The 20,938-nt window shown below is 39.1% G+C and overlaps 1 protein-coding gene across 10 annotated transcripts in view; it reads left to right on the forward strand.

Moving 5' to 3' along the window:
• Positions 1-20,938, forward strand: part of fndc3a (fibronectin type III domain containing 3A) — a 68,230-nt gene that overhangs the window by 22,324 nt on the left and 24,968 nt on the right. For 6 of the 10 annotated variants that reach the window (XM_083548362.1, XM_083548366.1, XM_083548357.1 and 3 more), the window contains exon 3: positions 12,502-12,577. In XM_083548362.1, the coding sequence (XP_083404488.1) occupies positions 12,502-12,577 (76 nt within the window). Of the gene's footprint in view, positions 1-8,464; positions 8,469-9,116; positions 9,505-9,824; positions 10,169-12,501; positions 12,578-20,938 lie in introns of those variants that run through there. The other 4 variants (XM_083548358.1, XM_083548365.1, XM_083548361.1 and 1 more) reach the window with 4 other exon arrangements.

Raw genomic sequence — 20,938 nt, forward strand, 5'->3', positions numbered from 1 at the left:
TGACCATTTCCAATAAGTTCCTTTTTTTTTTTTTTTAAACCAAGTATTTGTTGTAGGTTCAATTACAAATGCAAAAAAAAAAAGAATAAATTCTACTTGTGATTTATTTAAACTAAAAACATCTTTTTTTTATTTTTTTTATTTTTATTACATATTTCAGATGTTGCTTGTTGCTTTTGATTCTGCATGTTGAGATGCAGAGACTGTTTTACTCGTCGTTCTGTATCCCCTTGTCTGCTGCACTACACACATCTACCAAGATGCATTCTGCTGACGGGGCGAAAAAATGGACACTAGCCAAACTCCAGAGGTCCTCATGTGCTACCACTTTTGAGTCTAGCTAATTAGCTTTCTTGGTAACTAGCAAGTAAAATGTTATCCACCCTGTGAAGATATGGATTTAGTGAGGTGTGGCTAGCGCAATTCTGTCTTTTTGTGGTTTCTGTGAAACAGGATGCTGAGCCGCCTTTTATTTTAGCAGGCAGACAGCAAAAGCATCTCATTTGTTTTTGCATACATTATGTTTGGATCATCGTCTGCCAAATATCCAGTGTGTTTGTACCCCTATTTTGCTTCTTGTACCAAAGGCCATTTACAGAACGGCAACCAGAGGAGGCATGAATGTAGCTCAGAGGCAGCACAGGATTCATAAATTACAGCCTACCACAGTACCAGAGTAATGGCCAGATCTGTGCCTGCTCAAATCATAAAATGTCAGAAGCAAACATTAATCTTGTTAGGCTTTCTCCTAACCCAGTGCCATTTCTCCCTCTGGTCACCGCTGAACTAAGCAACGTTTCCATAGCAATGCGTCCTCTCTGTAGATTCCGCTCTCTTTCGGTGTGCGTGTGTCGTATAAAGGGAGAGAAAATGGTAATGGCTGAGAAAATTCTCTGTAAGGCTAGCAAAGTGTCTCAAATAACAGCAGTTTCTATTCACCGTGCCTGAGCCGAGTTCTCACTCTTGTCACCAGGAGCATGCTGATAACACAAAAAGGATAAGGTTGCATTTGCATAATAGGTTTCAGTAGCACCAGGCCGCTCCTATTGAGCTCTTATGATGTCTTGCAAAATCCAGGCTAAAATTTGGCTTTTGTGTTTGCCTTGACCTGATTTGGGACTTGTAGTAGATCTTGGTGTCTCCTGTGGATATAGATCTGGGGGAGATCTGAATGTTCTCCTGCAGCCAGTAGAACTTGAGCTGAGGATATATATGACACATGGATCATTGTACTCGCCATCTACAGGTTCTCACCATGCCCATTGGATATTTGCCTCAATTTAAGATGGATTATAGTTAATAGACTTAAAGCTTTCGAATGAGAACATATTCCTTTACCAAATATGAACCTTTTTTTTCTCCTTTTTTTCTCCTTTTTTTTTTTTTAAGTGATGGTACTTTTGAAAAGTGAGCCATGCAGTAGGTGCAGCTGAATCAAACAGCATGAAGCTTTATTAGTCCTACACCACCACCCACCCTGTCTCTGCATTAGGAGACACATCAGAGAGGCCAGTCTGGAGAACAGTCATTCCTGGTCGCCTTCAGTCAGATTGATTTCATGGGCCTATCGTCGTGTAAGTCAATACTCCCCGCAGTGACGCTCTCATACTCTCCTGTCAGAGCTCTGCATTTACTGCTAAACACCCTCACCTCACTTCTCAGTACTGGCACCAAGTGGGCTGTGTGGTTATTACTGTATTTCTGCTAAAAAATAAATCCAGTTGGATGCACATGGCCTAGCGTTATACGCCAGGCTGCACCTTAATATGTTGTTAATTGAAGTCGACCGATTGATCTGAGCTGATTTTTGGCATTTGTTTAATTAATTGGCATCGGCCGATAGTGCTGCAAATTAGGCCAATTATTAGGTAGGTGCACGTGAGTCAACAAACCGTGCGTGTACGTTATGCCCCTGCGTGAGAGAAAATAACTCTCCCATATCAGCAGGTGGCAGTAGTTTGTATTTGGCTCGTGGTATTCAGCAAATGTTTCATTTAAGCAATTTTTTGTATCATGTTTAATTAATTAACTGTTAGATTCAATTAGATTAGAAGGTGGAAAAAAAGAAAATCGGCACCAAATATCAGCCTTTGGATGCCTTGATTTCTAAATATTGTCATAGACACCAGCCAGAGGAAAAACCCATATCGGTCGACCTCTACTTGTTTAGTGGAGATATTGGTTTCCACAATATTGCTGTTGTAGAAAAGCTCAATTTGTATTCTGTACATAAAACCCCTTGAACGAGGTTATTTGCTTTTTAAGTCAGGGTTAGGTTTTTATCGCTCTGCTTCGGAGTGTCATTAATTGCTCCAAATGTAAATCAAATGCATGTTTGTGAGAATAACATAATTAAAACAAAATTATCCAGGCACAAATGTGAAATGTTGTCCAACGGGTTGTAATGCGACGAGCGAGAAATGCCACTGACAGACTTGAACGTCGTAATCGTCCGTCCTTTTAGCCAACATTTTTACATAGTTTTTGGACGATCGGTGGTTCGAGTGCCTTTTAAACAACGAACTTGTCATTGATCATCAAAGATAATTGTTTCCCCTACTTTAGATTTACAAAGTTCCAACCTCTATACGAGTAACCGATACAATAAACTACAGATATAAAGCAAACACATTATGCCTCATTAATCATTCAGTAATTTTCACATAATTGCTGCATAGTATTTATTGAATGTTTGGGGAGAGGATTGGTAGGGAATCAAGGCTCAATACATTAACCAACATGACCAATGAACCATGTGTACAAGTAATAACCACTGGAACAGTTGTTATTGCTTTTTGGGTTGTTATACCTGAACCATTTTAGTTGGCTGAGATGGCTAATGGCCTTTATTAAGTGGAATATAGTGGCATTTTAATTATCCATCAATTTCCTCCATAGTAGTTCGGTAGCATGTTGGGGTTATTGATTATCTTATCAGTATCACAAGCTGTAAGGTAAAAAAAATGCTGCCATTATTTTTTGCTGAGTTTAATCATGTCTCCAGCCTCTTGTCAACTCTCTCTTTGATTGTAAGAAGCATGTCAATAATATGATATATTGAGAGCTACACTATATTGCAAAAAGTATTGAGACACCTGACTTTTCCTGCTACATGTGGTTCTTTTCCAAACTGTTACCACAATGCTGGAGGCACTCAAATGTATAGGACGTCTTTTTAGATGCGCTATAATAAGTTTGCATTCACTTAAACCTTTAAACCCAAACCTGTTCCAGCATGGCAATGCCCCTGTGCATACTGAGCTTCTTGAAGATATGGTTTACATGGAGAGGAAGATCTTGAGTGGACTGCTATAGAGCTCTGATCTCATTCCTAATGAACAGCTTTGGGATGAATTGGAACGCTGACTGCACCCCAGGTCTCCTCACCTACAGCAGTACCTGCCTTTTGTAAGACCCTTGTGGCTCATGAACACAAATATCCATAAGCACACTCCAAAATCTACAACTTTTGGAACATGTTCCCAGAAGAGTGGAGGGAATAATAAAAGAGAAAAATGGGACTAAATGTGGAATGCACTGCTCAAAAATCACATACCATGTTAATGACCAGGTGATACTTTTGCAAATATGGTGTATAGTTAGTCCTGTACTGTATCAACGTCTTATATCATGTCATGTGGCTTTTATTGTCATTGAAACCATGTACATTTAAATGTATAGCATTTGACAGATGTTCTTATCAAACTTACAAATATCTTATTTATTCAATTGAGCAGTTGAAGGTTAAGGGCCTTGATCTCGAAAAATTTTACAGATTGACCTTTTAAGAAAAAATTCTATGCAAAGCTAAAAATAAAAAGGCTCTGCAGTGTAGTGGAACTCTATAAATCATGAGCTGGGCAATTTAAACAGATCTTTAAATATCTTCTTAGTATGTAATTGAACAGTTGTATCTTTTAAATCCTTCATGCTCACTAAAGACCATCAGAAAAAGCTACATCCCAGGTAGGCTGGTTGCCCAGATGCCTTAAAGCAATGCGCAGCTGACCTATTACCAGTCATCGCTCATTGATAACGCTTGTCCACTGAACAGCGTGACTTGCCACAGCTCAGCAACAAATGCAAATGTAGGAGTATCTGTATCTCTGGCAACGGCTTGCTTTACTTTATCACATAACTTTAGCTCTGAAAACAGGAGGAGCTCACTGGAGGTTATCAGAGGGTGACTTAATCGACATGAGTAATAAAATACAATCGGTATTTCAAATTATAATTTTTTTGTGCATTGGATACAAGTTGCCATTAGTATAACAGTGCTTTATTTTATTTTATTTTATTTTATTTTTATATTTGCACCAAAAATATATATATATAATTATTAGTAGATGCGCTATACTTTTATTACTGCTAAGTGAGCAGTCATTTGTGACCAATATGTTATATGTAGATTGATTTCTCCTTGCTAAACTGTTTCTCATGCGTGTTCTCTCCGCACAACTGCTGCTACGTTAATGACATATGGCAACGCCGCAGGGGCCGAGGCGTGTCCCGAGAGATTAACATGGCAGAGGTAGAGCTGCAGCTCCCTAGGGACAGAACAAAGAACATCTTTTTTTTTTTTTCTTTTTCTTTTCTTTTTCCCCAATGAAAGGGCCATGCGTTAGAAGTCAGAAGGCACTTAAGTAAATTTATGATTTGCTCTCAGTCTGAACCAAAGTGATAAATTTACCATATTGCATTGCGTAGCATAATTTTCCCCCAATGCGTTGTATTGCATTAAATCTGTGTTGAATCAAAACGAAATTGGATCAGACTGCATCAGAATATGTGTGAATGGTATCGCATTGGTAGTCGCTTTATATGCATCAATAATGTTGGCTACGTTTTCAGTTGTAGTTTGCATCGGCCTCAGTTATGGAGATGCATATTATATAGTCGCTTTAAATAAAAAGTCAATAGAAAGTCATGTGGAATTTACCCAAACTAGAAGATTATGGGTTTTATGGTGAATACATTTCCGAATGAAGCGAATAACAATTAAAAAAAACTGCAAGGAAATTAATAATAATAGATGATGAGAATAAATGAGCCTTTAAGTTTAGCTGCAAGTTTTGTAATTGGTCATCCTTTTAAATTTGCTGAAAAACGTGAGAAACCTAAGCTAAGACACTCGGCTTACCTGCTATTGACGAGATATAAGAGAAGCAGTTGGAGCCAGATATTAATCAAGACATCTGTAACGACTTTGTTTAATCAATTTTTACTCTGCTCTATTTTCATCTCCTCCCATATGCCCAGCTTCGGCTTTCATGGTACCTGAGCAAGAAGAGTAACCAAATTCAGCAAAGAAACTCCAATACTGAGTGGAATGCTTGTTGGTATAAATAGCAACAGCATAGATGATTATGGCTATCTTTCACTTCCATGCCATCTGCTGAACTAGTGCTCGTAATAAACCATTTGTGTCAATTGGAAAATGGTGAGTTAGAATAAATACCATATGTATACAATTCACACAAATACCCTGAGACCATTCCCTCTCATCTCTCATCAATTTATTTATTTATTTTTGCTGTGTTTGTTGCTGTGAAATGGTAGAATGGTAGCAGTGTTACCTGAAGTATCTCCAGCTCAGAAAGTCGTGTTAGTACCAAGCTAGCTGAGTAACATTAAGAACTTGCTTTCAGTGTTAAAGGTTTAGACATGTACAGCATATGATCCTTTAAATGACCAATCTAAGGTCAATATTGTTATAAACTAATTTGAAAGTATATGAGATGTGCTTTACATTGATGACTGTGTTAGCAGCCATGTTGATTTGACGTCTGTACCGATTTAAAAGTGATGTAATTTTCATTGGGAGTGACGAGGACGGACAGGATTAGAAATTAGTTTATTAATTTATTAGGGACACCCCATAACAGGTGGGATGTTTTTGAGACAAGCTTAGAGACACTTGCTTGAGGTGGTTTGGTCATGTGAAAAGGAGGGGCATGAGGTATATATCGGTAGAAGAATGCTGAGGATGGAGCCACTAGGCAGGGGGGAGGCTGAGGAGGAGGTTTTTGGATGTGTTAAGAGAGCGCATGCAGGTGGTTGATTTGAAAGGGGCAGATGTAAAAGGACAGGGTTGTATGGAGATGGATGATGCGACCCGCTGTGGTGACCCCTAAGGGGGATCAGCCGAAAGATGCCGATGACACAGGAAAGGAACTGGTATATCGAGTGGGTGTTTTCGGTGGTTTTCACCAGACGTAGGAAGGGAAGTTACAGCTTTGCTTCAGATGCAGTATTGGAGTACCATGAAATATTTGTGGGATGTCCAAAGAAACCACAAGGCATGATAAATGAGGTTTAAAAAAATTTGGCCATCGGAGTCGTTAAATGGCTCCATGTGACTACATTAGATCATTACCTTTTTATAGACAACGCTGCAAGTGTGAGGAAATGCATCACTGCATGTTCTCCACAACTTCCTCTGTTCTGCTGAAAGAAGAAATCAGCTGTCACTTTTTATCTCAACAATATATGCAGGGAAACTCTACTATTTCAACAGCATCAGGATTCTTAATATTTCAGTAGGGATTTTTTTTTTATTTTTTTTTTAAAGAGAAATGGCTTTTTTGATGTCATTTTTTATTTCTAGCTTTACATAACTCTTCTTAATAAATCCACACACAACAGTTTCGCAGTAACTTGGCTGCAAAGCCACAGGGTTCACTGGTAAACAATTAAAGAGGAACAAATACTGAGGAACCTGAGCCTTGACTCATGGAAGAGGTAAAGACGTCAGCCTTTAACAGATGTGAACGCAACACTATCTCCAGGGCAATAAAGCCAGCGCTGACTGCTGCAGCCGTGTTCGCTAATCACTCGTGCTTCCCCCTCCCTGACAGCCTTGTGCTTCTTCCCAGCAAGTTCACTGAGCCCATGACGCCACAGAAGGAATTACATGTCCCCATCTCTAATCTCTATAAGCAAATCATCTATTACTCATGCTGGAGAATATCTTAACTATCTTATCTTATGACATTTTAATTTCATCATGCGTGGAAAAGTTATTGCAATAATAGTTTTTTTTTGTTTGTTTGTGTTTCTAATTTATTAGTTTTTTCCCCCTGTAGTCTGTTCATTGGTGGTGAGAGAACCCTGTTTTTTCTTTATATGATTCTTCACCATTTAAATAGTTTTTCCTACCATTAATCAAGATCCTCATCGAGAGCACTGGTGAAGAGCAGAACAGGGCTGGGGAGAGGCAGACACACACATTTCTTGCCAGGACAGGTTTCCCAAATTCAAACACACTGCTGTTATCTAATACATTTGAAAAATAAGGTCGTCCCTGGTTTGCAAACACGGAGTGTACAGCAGGGAATTGCTTGGAAGCGTTTGGTTTTGTGTGCCGTTGTTATCATGAGCTATGTTTCCAGCCCTTTTTTTGTGCCACATTGCTGTTTGTCTGACGCACAACCTTTGGGATTTATGACTTGTTTGAAAGTGCCTTCTAAGCCTGAGACAGTGGGGTGTGATAGTGAAGGACCATGCACACCTAAACACTCAGTCACTGACCATTCCTGAAGCCACTGGATTAGTGCCAAAGCACAGCTACTAATGAGGCGGTCCTTTAACATAGCAGAAGGCCCCCAAACTCATTTTCCTTGCGCATCGATCATAGTATTAATAGAAGCTGTGTGGCAGGTCCCTCTGCAAATGAAGCGAACGTGTTGGGGGGAGGATAAAAGATGGTGTGCTGGGTGTGTCGGTTTGTGTGCGTACATGCGACGACAGCCAATCACAGGTTAACTCCCATTTCCTTGCGTCGTAAACACATCCTATGTGGACACGCTGCCCTCCCTTCCAACCCACTAGCACTTTAGTACTCTCCAATGCAAAAAATAATTCGGTTTGTTTATTAAGTCGTCGGATTTCATTTCCTAATTGAATCTTCCAAGCTTCTATCAGTCAATGCAATATTTAAAATGCAGCTGTTCTCTGAAACAAAAATAATTCTAAACACAGCTCTGATGAACTTGACCACCGAGACCAGGACTTTAAGCTCAGATGCTCACGTATACCTCGCTTTCTAACTGTGTGTGCGTTTTAATAACAAAAAAAAATATTTAAAGTTTAAAAATAATAAGCCGTGTGTTTTCTTTTTTTTATTTGCTTTATTTCCTAGTGTTCCATGACCGAGTGCACACTGATCAGATATCAAATCCATACGCTTGCCCATTTTTCCTGCTTCTTACACATCAACTATGAGGACTAAATGTTCACTTGCTGCCTAATATATGGCCCACTAACAGGTGCAATGATGCAGAGAGCCAGTGTTATTCAGTTCACCGCTCATGATGTTATAATGTTAATGCTAAAACTGGTCGGTGTTTACATGACAGACGTGATTTGGTATTTGGCAAACACCCGTATCGAGAGCGAAATCCATTCATCTCATTTATATAGCTGAGTAGTTATTAAGGGGATAAATGCCTTGCTGAAAGGCCCAACAATGGCCATTGGGTGTTGCTGGGATTTGAACTCAGAACCTTCTGATCAGATGTCCCACATCTCAATCACTGAGCTGCAAAATATCTTTTGATGATGTTACTAATGATTTACAATATTTATAAAAAGGAAGTATTATTACTATTATTATAAGAAATTGACTGGTTATTTAATGCAGGCATGCACTATAGCTACTGGGTGGAGCGGCTGGTGTTTAGACCGGGGGTGGGGGTGGGGGGTGATGTGGTTAAAGTCTAACTCGTAAACATCATACCACTTTTTGAATGTTGCCTCTGTACAAACTTCTGAATCGGTGCATTCACAGCCGTTTTGCTGTTGCTAGAGGTTCGGGTGGATTCTATAGTCTATAACGCAAAATAATTTTGTGAGTGTTGGCCAAACTGTAGATGAAGACGAAGGCCGGTTTTCCAAATTTCAGGGTCTGTGTGTTGCCCTTCTCTCGTGAGCAGCGTGCAGGTGATTCGCTGTTCTCATCCCTCATTTCAGCGTGGAAGGCTGCGGACATCGGCACGGCTTATTTGTTGAAGGGGTTGCTGTGGAGACCGGCAGTGGAAGTGAGGCAGAGCGAGAGAGAAGGATGGGGGGGAGAGAGAGAAAGCGAACGAGAGAGAGGGGGAGAGAGAGAGAGAGAGAGAGAGACATCCATCTGCTGCAGAGAGAGCAGGCGAGGAGATAAAGCGGCAGAGAGAGCAAATACGTGCTATGCTCCCTGTATCTAGTAAACAGATTCCAGGTAGACGGCAGAGGCAAGCCGGACCCCCTTGTCTGTTTGCTGCCGTGGGGGTGGGGGAGTGACTGGAGTTCAGACGGGCCCTCCATGTGGCCATCGCCCTGCTTTACCTCGCAACTCTCATGAGTGGTTGGTAAAAGAAAGAGAAGGAGACTCTAACCCCCTGGGGAGGGGTGTGTGTGTGTGTGTCTGTGGTGGGGGAGGGGGGGGGGTCTGTGTACGAGATTCCTGACACGGTGGCCAGCCCTGCTGAAGCAAGCACGTTTGAATGGGAAGAGATGCGGGCAACAGTAAGTGGCAGTTTGTTCCTTCTCGCTCTTGCGTGCGCGCTCTCTCTCTCTCTCTCTCCTCCCTCTCGGTCACACACACACACACACACACACACACACACACACACACCCCTTTTTTCTCGCTTTTGCTCTCTCTCTATAGACACTCGCATTATTGTGTCTGGCTCGGTGCAGGCTTTTTGGGGGAAAAAAAACCCCAACAAAAAACAAGGGACCAGAATCGTGATGTACCCTGCCTATACAACTGATTTGGAGAGTTGTCATTAAGAGGAGAAAGAGGGGGGGCAGATAAGCCAGCGTTTTGCTGAAAACAAAGGGGGGATGGAAAGCAAACAGGCAAAGAGACACTGTTGCATGCGCGTGCAGCTGAACGACCGTAGCATCTCGACTCTAATTCAATAAGACTTCCCTCAGCCACCCACTCATAGTACTGCCTCGCTAATGCATCGCTGTTTAACACTGCGTGTGTAGGTGTACGCGAACATGTGTGTGTAAGCGTGTGCGCAGAGGGCCAGTGCGCGCCTGCCTGCCTGCGTCGCTCTGACATTCATGAATGGGAAGAGGGAGTAAGAAGGAAGTGCAGAGGATGGCTGTGTTGGGGGAGACCCGCAGCCGAAGCTCCATGCCGTGGGAATATAGGCAGTATGACAGCAACAAGACTGAGGTAATGCGAATGCACACACCGTGCCTTCCATCGATTCGTTAGCTGTTTTTAATACGAGGATGCCAGAATATTCTACTCTGGGCATTATCGCAATCTACTTAGATGTGTAATACCTTGTTGAACTTTTTTTTTTTTTTTTTTCCTTTTGAGTATTATATTGACATTTTGCTGTGAATTTTGATCGGTCTTAGTGTAGTGCATTCATTTACGAATGCTCGATGTGTTTACATAGTCTGAAGCAGGTGCCACAAGCTTCTCCAGGTTGGTGATGATGCATGACTGTACACTTCTGAACTACGTATTTAGTTTTCCTGATGGCTCGGTTTAGGTGTGGCTGTAAATGAACAAAAAAATGTCTGGGGGGGGGGGGGTCGGACAAAAAATACAATAAATTAGACCAGTTAAAACAAAACACTGTTTTAGGCTTGTTCACACAATTCTGTTTTAACTCCGTAATTGAAGGGCAATGCTGAAAATTTGTCCCGAATTACATGATTTTCATTTATTTTCAGCTCGTTTGTTTTTTGAAGTTAGAAGTTTTTTCTCTCCTGCCCAAGTGAAGCATAAACGCCTGATCGGCAGAATTAGTTTGTGTTCGAATGCTCCAATCTGCTATGATCAGCCTGACTGCTCAGTCACTCTCTTTTGTGGTCGCTATGGCAAACCTGAAAACACAAGGCCACAAAAGCTAATAATGTTCCAGCTGCATTGCATTTCATTCACCATGGCTTCACCTCAGTCTTTGATAGCCTTTGTGCTTTCCCCCATGTATCCTATACTCAGGCTTTGTGCTTATTCACAACATTGAAATGTTCTTTTGTTGGTTTGTTTGTTGGTTGGTTTGTTTTTTATTTATCCTGAAAAGACTTCCTGGTAGTTTTTTTGGGTTAGGACCGCTGCATTGCTGAAACAGATCAGTGCTCCTGTTTTCCGCTAAGCCAGATGTGTCATGAATGCTCCTTAACAAAGGCTCAGTGGAGGGCTGACTCAGACTGGCTTCATGGAACAAGTGTCCCTGTAATGAGTGCCGTTAGCGTGTCTCTGTGACGTGGGTTTGAAAGTCATATCCAGGAACACACTGTTATATACCTTTTATCTGCATTTTAGGAAAGATTTATGGCTTCAGGTATAATCAGCACAGCATAGAAGATATTCCCTTTTGAGTTTTATGACCAGTTTGGTAAATTAGGTGAAGCTAATAAAAGATGATGCGCTGCTATGTCTCATTTTGCTTTAAAACCAGCTTTTCAAAATTCATCCTGAATTTGACAAAATACATCATTTAATTAGCTTATTCTGGTCATTTATTTCTGAAGAATATTGGAAAATCATTAACACCAGGTCGGTGTGTTGCCCTTCTTAACTCATTTTATTAATAATAACATCTTTACAAGTCTTTTATTTCTCTTATACCACAGCAGTTAGTCAATGATTGCAAATTTTTTTTTTTCTTTTTTTTTTTTTTTGTAAATTAGAGCTCATGCTAGGTTTTTACAGCTATATTTAATGTTGTGGAACATCTGCCAGACAATCAAGTATGTTGTAGAAGCTATAAAGTTTCTTAAAAAAAAAAAAGTGTTAAATTTGAAACAGAAAGTACTTTTTTTTTTTTTTACTGACAGAATGTACTGAATGTTACGAAGCACTGACACTCTACTAATCAGCTTTTAACAGAAATGGTTTCCATCTCAACAATTATGTTAAAATCATATAATTAGATGTTTCTATACATTCAAAATGACCATATTGATATAAACCTGTGATTAGAATGGATTAGTTTCTTATAACGGTCAATGTCATGTGACCAATCCGATTTAAGAATTCATAATGCTGCAGCAGGATATCTTTTTAAAATGACAATCCTTTATCCATGTTTTGAATAATTCTGCAGTCTAATTCTATAATGTGTTCAAAGTTAAAGCATCATACACGTTTAACAAAACGATTTCTGGTTTTTTTCTCTCCCCCCCCGCGATTTAGTGTGGCATACTTTGTGGTTAATCAGTAAATCAGTAATATATTTATAGCAGGAAGCAGAGAATAAGGACAGCTGGTGCACTGAAACTAGGATGCACAGTTCCTTTTGTTGGCAAAAAAAAAGGTTTCAACACAATTTGTACTTTTACTGAGGGAACAAGGACAAAACCAGAAACATGAGAATTTCGGCAGGTTATGTTCATTTTACTCCTTACATGTATTTACCAAGGCAGTTTGCATAGTGTTGATCCGTATGAAAAGAGATTATCGCTGTAGTTATAGAAGTAAGCATGGAACAAAACGGCTTCTTCATTACTGCATTTTTGAATTTTTTCTTCTTACTTTTTATTTTACAGGTAATCTTGGTTCAAGTAAACCCAGGTGAGGCCTTCACAATTCAGCGAGAGGATGGTCAATTTCAGTGTATCACAGGTAAGACTCTTCCAGATTTCTCAGTTTGTTTTATTGTACATTTTGTCTTTTTTCTAATTGCTGTTTTAATAATCTCCACTCTTCTGGGAAGATGCTCCACTTGTTTTGGAGTGTGCTTATGCAGGTTTGTGCTCCTTCAGCCACGTGGGCATTATTAAAGTCAGATAATGATGTAGGGTAAGAAGACCTGGGATGCAGTCAGCATTCCAATTCATCCCAAAGATGTTGAATCTGTTTGAGGTCAGAGCTTTATATCGGGCCACTCAAGATCTTCCACTTCAAACTCCACATATTCGTGAAGTTTAGACAGCCTCTACAACTTTGCGGTAAAAGTTTGGGGAAGAACCGTTGGGAAAGATAGCTGTCCCAATACTTTTGTCCATATAGTGTGTTTAGGCATTGGACTTTGGATCCGAAGGTTACGACTTCAAATCCCAGCCACATCAAGCTGCAATTCCTGGGCCCCTGTGCAAGGCCTTTAACCCCCCCATAGCTGCTCATTTGTATGAATGAGATAAATGTATGTCGCTTTGGATAAAGGCGTCTGCCAAATGCTATGCATGTAGATATTAAATAATGCAAATCTTGCTGTACATTATAAATCACAATACAGTAATCTGCCGCAATCAGTCCAAATAAGACTGTTCACTTTCCATAAGCACTGACGCCACAAAAGCATCATTTGTTTTGTGTCGATGAAATATGAAGGCATTAGATAGTTAATAGATAACTTCAAATATGACAGGAGCCTGGGACTGTAATCAGACAGCATTATTAAATTTCTTCAGGGCTCCAAGGTTGATGCACAGCTCATTACTTGAAGTTGCACGGAGTTGTATTATGATAACGCTGTGAGCTTGAAGATCATATAGTAAACGGAGCTGTGTGATTGGAACGAATCTCGATTAACCTTCAATTCTTACATGCGCAGCAGGACTATTTTACGTGCTTTTATGCACGAGAGTCACGTGTGGGGCGCTGTAGTACGAGCTGAAGCATGTCATCCGTTTTGTCATGCGCAACACTCTTCAGAAAAGCGTTCAGCGTGAAGTGGCCTTTAATTATGTTGAGAGGTTTGCGAATCCACCAGTTGAAATTTGAGCTTCATTGAATGGAAACTCTGGACCTTGTCCACTCTACAAAGCTTTATTTCTCATTTGCGCTCCAGCTCTGATTTGTCTTTATCGTTCTATAGCATCGCGTACCATCAAAAGGTCTGCTTTCATTTCACGTTTAATAGTCAAAGATTGTGCTTTGAAAGACTTCCGTTTTTAGTTTTATATCAGCAAACTAATGCTAAACAGTCCTTCTGTACAGAATGCATTTGAATTATGCAGCAAGCAATACATTTCTGCTCTTGATTTGCCACTTGAAAAGGTTTTTTCTGCTTGATGTATAGTTTTACATGACTAACTGCCTGTAAGTGTTTCTTATGGTCATTCATTTCCTTGTTTCCTTTATTCCCAAATAGTAGCTTTTCAGCTCAGTGTTTTTCAGTTCCTTCTAGTCCTTAAACGTTCCCGAATCTGCGTCTGTAGCAAAGGCATGTATTTATCTTTTATTGCTTTCTCTCCATCCTCGCAGTGTTTTGCTGATTACATTGACGTTGATGCTGAATGTCTGAAGGAACGGTTACTTGACTTATTTTAAAACCAGCAGGTTTTTTCTTCTTCTTCTTCTTCTTCTTCTTCTTCCTTATAATAGGTTTTATACTTAATTCTACATCTAAAATGTGACAATGAACACATCTGGTATTTATGCAATTAATCCAGTTTATTTAGCCAAAAATGTTAAAGAATTATTGTTTAACTCTTTAAATGAACCTATTGTGGTATACGAAACAACTCGTTTTAACTTCCCTGTACCAATACATTGTGTGCCAAAGCTGAACTTTTATTTGCCATGCACACACAGTTGTATCGTCAGAAGCTCCATAATCCGCTGCCTTCGCTTTCAGTCTTTAATGTATACTGATTGCTTTGACCTTTATCATAACTGTGTGTTGTAATTGGCCACACAAGTCACTCTTGATTATTAATTATATGTCTGGAACATGTATTTTACAGTGTTGTCTATGATTATTGAGGTTTTCGATTATTGTGTAAAATAAACACTACACAGACTCTACATATACAAATATATATATATATATAATTTGTTAGTTGTTTTTTTTTTGTTTTTTTTTTAAGGATTGTCAGAAGTCATTCTAATATTGTTTAGGTTGGTAGCTTAACAGTTGGGGCTGTTACAGTTACAAGGGCTGGGGTTACAGATCAGATGGTCTAGGATCAAGCCCTCAGCATCACCAAGCTGCCACCGTTGGGCCCTTGAGCAAGGACCTTATGTCTCTCTTCTCCATGGGTGCTGTGTCATAGCTGACCCCGTGCTCTGACTCCAGCTCTCTAACAGTCTGGGATATTAGAAGAAAAGAACAGTGCTATATTGTGCATTTCATGAAATAAATCCTAAAATGTTTTGATGCAACTTTTGTGCTTAAAAATGTTATAGCTGTATCTTAAATGTCCCTGTATGTTCAAGTTCAAGTCCAAAATGTTCCTTTTTTTAATTTATTAATCCTTTCCTGAAATATCATTTGCTCACTCATTGTGTAGCAATGATTTTTTTAGTATCCTCGGTCATACCCGTGTTGCAGACAGTTAAAACAGACCGTGTTGAAGTTGAGTGTCACAGGGCGTTTGGTTTATAGACGGTAAAAAAAGGCTGCAGATAAAACCCAGAAGTGAGGGACAGTGAGGGAATTTATATAAACCCATCTATTTGGACAGGTGATGTATTACGTAGTCTAAAAAGCCTATGTAAGCATTTCCAGGCTTGAATACCTGGCATAAGGGGTTTTGGACTGAGGTCATTGCATTACCTCAACCGTAGGTCTAATTACTCCAGTCTAAATAAGAGTCAAGTAAAAGTAAAACAGTGGACAAGTCGGCGTTTGTCGTTTACGTCTTTATGGAACTGAAAGCTAGTAATATTGCAAGTTCACTGTAAAATCTCCCGAAACTCTGTTATTGCTTCATTGATGGCGTTAGAAATGTTTTCTTTCGACGTAGATGCACTCCTGTGCATCACATGATTGAGAGCCGCTCTCAGCATAGCAGTCAGTGTTCTCCGTGTTGAACGCTCCGTCACAACAGTCAGAGTTGGCACTCTGTGGGACTGCTATGAGATGTCTTACACATTCATCAAGTGTGAATGGTCCTTTTGTGTTCAGCCATTGTGTGGGATGTATGAAAACATTATGAACTGCGACTGACTCAAAGAAAACTTGCACTGCCAGTGTCTCTGAATGGCAGTTGGTGCCACAGTAAGACGCGAAGTGTGTGAAAGTGCACCTCGGAGCTTTTGATTAGATAACACGCAGTATTAGTTATATGATTTATACTCTGCCTCTGTTGTGGCGAGAATTCATTTGCGTATACTTTATTTGATGCTGCTGCACTGCATTGGTGCAAAGCATATGCTGTGATTCCTTATCTAAAAATTTTATATTTTTAATACTGTCTACTATATCTAAGAGGGCTTTGTTATATAATTATATATATAAAAAAAGGAATAATCCTTTTTTTTTTTTTTTTTCCTCCCAGAATATTTATTTATTTATTAGAATAAAATATTTTTTTATTTTTTTATTTTTTAAATAGTTATAAGCTGCCTGGAAGAAGCCAATTGGAAAGGTTGACTACAGTTGTATCAAAATTCCTGAGACTTGGCACAAGGAACCTTATTCATTAATTGCGATATGATATTTATATTCAGGATTCACTTTTGCCTTCAGATTCCAGATTTGCGAAAAATATCAGAACAAAATAGGATACTAATGAGATGTATTATCTATATAATCATTAAGTGATTCCAGCTTTATTAATTATAAATCCAAACATTTCTCTAACCTCAAACTTTGCTCTTGTTGTTTTTATTATAGGTAGCAATTAGAAATATTTTAATGTCACATTCTTACATAGCAGAAACCACACATCTTATGCAGCCAGTAATAATCTATAAAGTATTGCATGGTGGTAAACTTAAATTCAGATAAATTGTTGCTGTGTTTTACTAATAAAAGTTGCTTTATCACTGGGCTTCTTGTGCTATGATCTGGCCCTGTCAGCATGATGAAGACATGTTAGTCATACCTCATATATCTCCCATGGGTATTTTGCACTTGATAAACTATTTGTAAGGTTGTAGATGAGGATGTGGCACCCGAGGATGTGGAGAAAGCACTTCCCTATCGTGGTTAACCTCAGGCTTTTTTTCCCCCCCAGTAAACAGCTGCTATAGATAGATCGTCCCTTCCTGTCTAAAACGATGCGAGTGGCCTAAATTTACAAGTGTCTTTTCCTGGAGGTGTGTGAAGAGAAAGACAAAGGAGAGCGAGGCTAGTGCTAACTGGCATGGTTCTGTGAGCGCTTGTCTGTCAGTGACGCTGGCAGATCGATGACTCACCGCTCATCATGCTTTCAGGGAGGGAGGCGGCCGTGCTCGATTCGTTGATTAACCTCGTTCGTTCCGAGATTAACTTCTATTGTTCTTTACCTTAACGTGAACCGGAGGCAACACTGAAATCAACCAGATAACCCCTTCCTCCCGATTTCCATCCCAGCTCTATTTTAGGATTCATTCATGTATTTTTAGTAGGAGGAAGTATGTAAATGCCGCACGCAGGCCAAAGGCTGCGTATCTGTCTGCTTAATATGAACCGGCAGGACTGTGGAAAAAGGCTTTGGGGGGGTGGATTTAATTTAGGGTTTATCACAGGTTAGAGGCAAGTCAACCGTAGTACCTGTTGTGGGAAACCAAGTTAAATTCTGTCCTAATCTCCATGTGTGTGCCCTACTTATGTAGCACGGTTTGCACGCTTTGCGATTCTTATCCTTTCCTGGGTTTTGCCCAACAGAGCGCACTACAAAACCGTTAACTTCATTCTAAATCAGTGTTGTGCTATTTCTGCAGCTTTGAAGCCACGTGGTTTGAATTCAGGTCGTGTAGTGCAGATTTATGTTCTGTATTGTTTGTGTTCTGTATTGTCTAAAGATTTATGATCACACTCTTGATGTCACCCAAATGAGGATGGGTTCCTCTTTTGAGTCTGGTTCCTCTCAAGGTTTCTCCCTCATGTCATCTAAGTCGCCATGGCTGCTCATCAGGGATAAATGTACACCATTCATCTTAACTCTATAGAAATAAACTTGACTTGATTTGATTTAGAAACATTTCGGGGATGACGACAGCATGGTGGTGTGTTGAGGGAGACACAGTAATTGAGAACTTGCTGTTCTGGAAAAATGATCAACTGTTTATTTATTTTTTAACTTGCTGGATGTTTTATTGCACTTATACTATTTCAGTTCCATTGTTTAGAAGGTTTTAGTAAACACCTGTAATTTCTTTTTTGTTTCTGTTCTCACTCGTTTTATAATGGCTATAGACGGTTTCTGCTGTTATTCTCTTTGAAAAATTATAGGACAAAAAAGCAGCCAGTCATGTTGCTGTGAGAAACTACAACCCACTTTGTTCTGAAGCCTTTGAGATGTTGGGCGATTGAAGACTATGCAAGTTCGAATCCTGCCAATCCCATGTGTGATCTGCTTCTGATAACCTTTTACTGATCTTAATTTGGTTTTTGTTTGCTTGTTTTTAGTATTACTGTGAGTAAAGGTTGTCCAGCATCAGTAAAGCTCCTGCAACGCAGAGTTTAACTCCTCAGAAGAGGGGGAAAAAATAAATAATTGAATGACTTGCATTTTACCAAAAAATAAGCATTGTAGATAAACTCGCAGTAGATTGTGTAGCCTGTAAATCACAATATCTCTTTGCTTACTGAAGCAGAAGGCATAATCCATGTGAAAGAAAGGCTTAAAAGGTTTTTGAGGTTTAAGATTGTGTGTGGAGTGGATGGTTTTTATATGGTCTTGTTTTTTTGCCAGTCTGTTCTAGATCCCAGCTCGCTGCACCTTTTACAGAGGTCACCAAACATAGACTGGCACCGGTGTCTGAGCTTTATAGCACTTTTCCACCGGACCGTATACTACAGCATTGTGTTATTAATAATGCCAATCCAGAACTGTCTGTTCCCTGGTCAAGTGTCTCTTTCTCTACAAAAGCAACACTACATGAACTGACCGTTTATTTTTACTTTTAATGCGTCACAGTACATATAAACAACAACTAGTCTTGTTTTTAAAAAAAGAATATTACTTGATGTCCTTGATATTTAGTTATAAACTAATATTCAAAACTAAGAATAGGATAAGGATCTACTTGTATTCAGACTTATAATGCATTCGAATTTCGGTCACCTCACAGGACTGAAACTGCAGGATGAATATGCACTGACTTGGCTTTATTTTTAAATGTAATAGTAAATGTACTAAAAGTACAAAGTATTTACAAATTTTCTTTGGGAGTAATGAGGATGGACAGGATTAATATCGGTAAGAGAATGCTGAGGATGGAGCCACCAGGCAGGAGAAAAAGAGGAAGACCAAGGAGAAGGTTTATCGATGTGATGAGGGAAGACCGGTGCAGGTAGAGAAAGAAGAAGAAGAAAAGTACAAAGTATTTACTATGCAGATTTTTAACTGTGAAAAGTTCAGTTATAAAAATAAAAAGTGGTATTTATAATAATAAATCAATTAAAAAAAGGAGCAATATATGTGACAGGACCCCACTGATTTGGTTTAATCAAGAAAAAAAAAAAAAGAATCTGAGGCAATTTGGTACAATTATGCAGTAAAAAAAAATTGGAAAGACAGAAAATTGGACTGAAGATTGCTGAGCTGTATTGTTTGGTGGATTAATCATTTTAATCGGAGACATTATTAGCTCGATTCTGTGACTGCTGAATTTGATTAGTGATGCACTATTTCTAGCTCTACCCTTATGCGCATTTCTCGGCACACATGGAACTCCGTACGATCCGGGAGCTAATTTAGCTCTGTGCTACAGTTTGCTTAGCAATGGGAATATGTGGGATCAGGGGTCATTTACTGACTCTGTGTCAGACTCTCTGATCAGCACTATTAGAGTCTATTCTCTGAGCTAAACTCATTCTTATAGCATAGCTGCGTTTCTGTGTTGACGAAGGCAAGCAGGATTCTTCTTTCTCGAATGAACATATCAGTTTAGGCCTAAAGAAATACCTAATGTCAGTTTGGCATTTGTCACTCTTCAGTGCCAGCCTTGTTAATCTAAACTGAGCCATGTGACTTGATTACACACTGATGTGTCTGCTTACTTGAGTCAATTCCTGTTAAATCTCGTGCACACGCGCAGACACACACACACACACACACACACATACACACACACACACACACCGTTCATTCATAGCATCTGCAGTCTGGAGCTTTGAGAATAAACCACTTGGTGACTCATCCCTCTCTGCCTTTTCTGCATGCAGGAGAGAGATTTTAGATCCGTTCACCTTTGGTTCATCTTCTAATAATATATCTGAACAGGGGGCTACTTCTGAGACGGTCTATTACCTTACTTTTTTCTTCTTTTCTTTTCTTTAGAACTTTTCTTTTCCTTCCATCATATCTCTTCTGCTTTATCTCGCCGCTTGCTGTTGCGTAACTGCTGGCTATTTTCGCTAATAAATCTGTGTGGGTTTGCAGAATTAGTCTCGCCGCATTCCCCTTTGAATACTGTCCAGCAAATTAGCCAAATTATCCCCTCAAGCCATTCTGTAGCGCTTTTGTTGTAGTTTGTTTTCTCCCTTTTATTTCCGGAAGACAAAAATAGAAAGACGCAGTGGACCTTTTTATTCCTTTGGGCTTTTTCCCTTTTTTTTTTTAAAAGAGATCTAATTAAAGAGATTTTAAAGAGAGTGCATTATATACAAATACATTTTTTTGTGGAGGCCTATTTTCCGGACACACTTTTAGATTCTACTGGAATAATAATATCTGTTTATTCACAGGGGTTTTCAAGGTTTTTCTGTCAGGTTCTCCATTATAAAATGTGACACAAACCTTTGGGAAAAAAATTTAGATGTCGGCAGTATATGAAATTGTTTGAGCTATTGGTTTATATATATTCATATCTATTTAATTTATATATACCTCAAATATAATTTCATTGATAGATATATACTTTTAATTCATTTGTATATATATATATATATATATATATATATGTATATATGTGTGTATATATATATATATATATATATATATATGTATATATGTGTGTATATATATATATATATATGTGTGTGTGTATATATATATATATATATATATATATATATACACACACACACACACCTGAATTTTCCACCCACCCTAATGAAACGTTTACAAGCTTGAAATGTCTATATCATATTCTTCAAAAGCTAGT

Source organism: Silurus aristotelis, assembly GCF_946808225.1.
Source record: "Silurus aristotelis genome assembly, chromosome: 8".
Taxonomy (NCBI): domain Eukaryota; kingdom Metazoa; phylum Chordata; class Actinopteri; order Siluriformes; family Siluridae; genus Silurus; species Silurus aristotelis.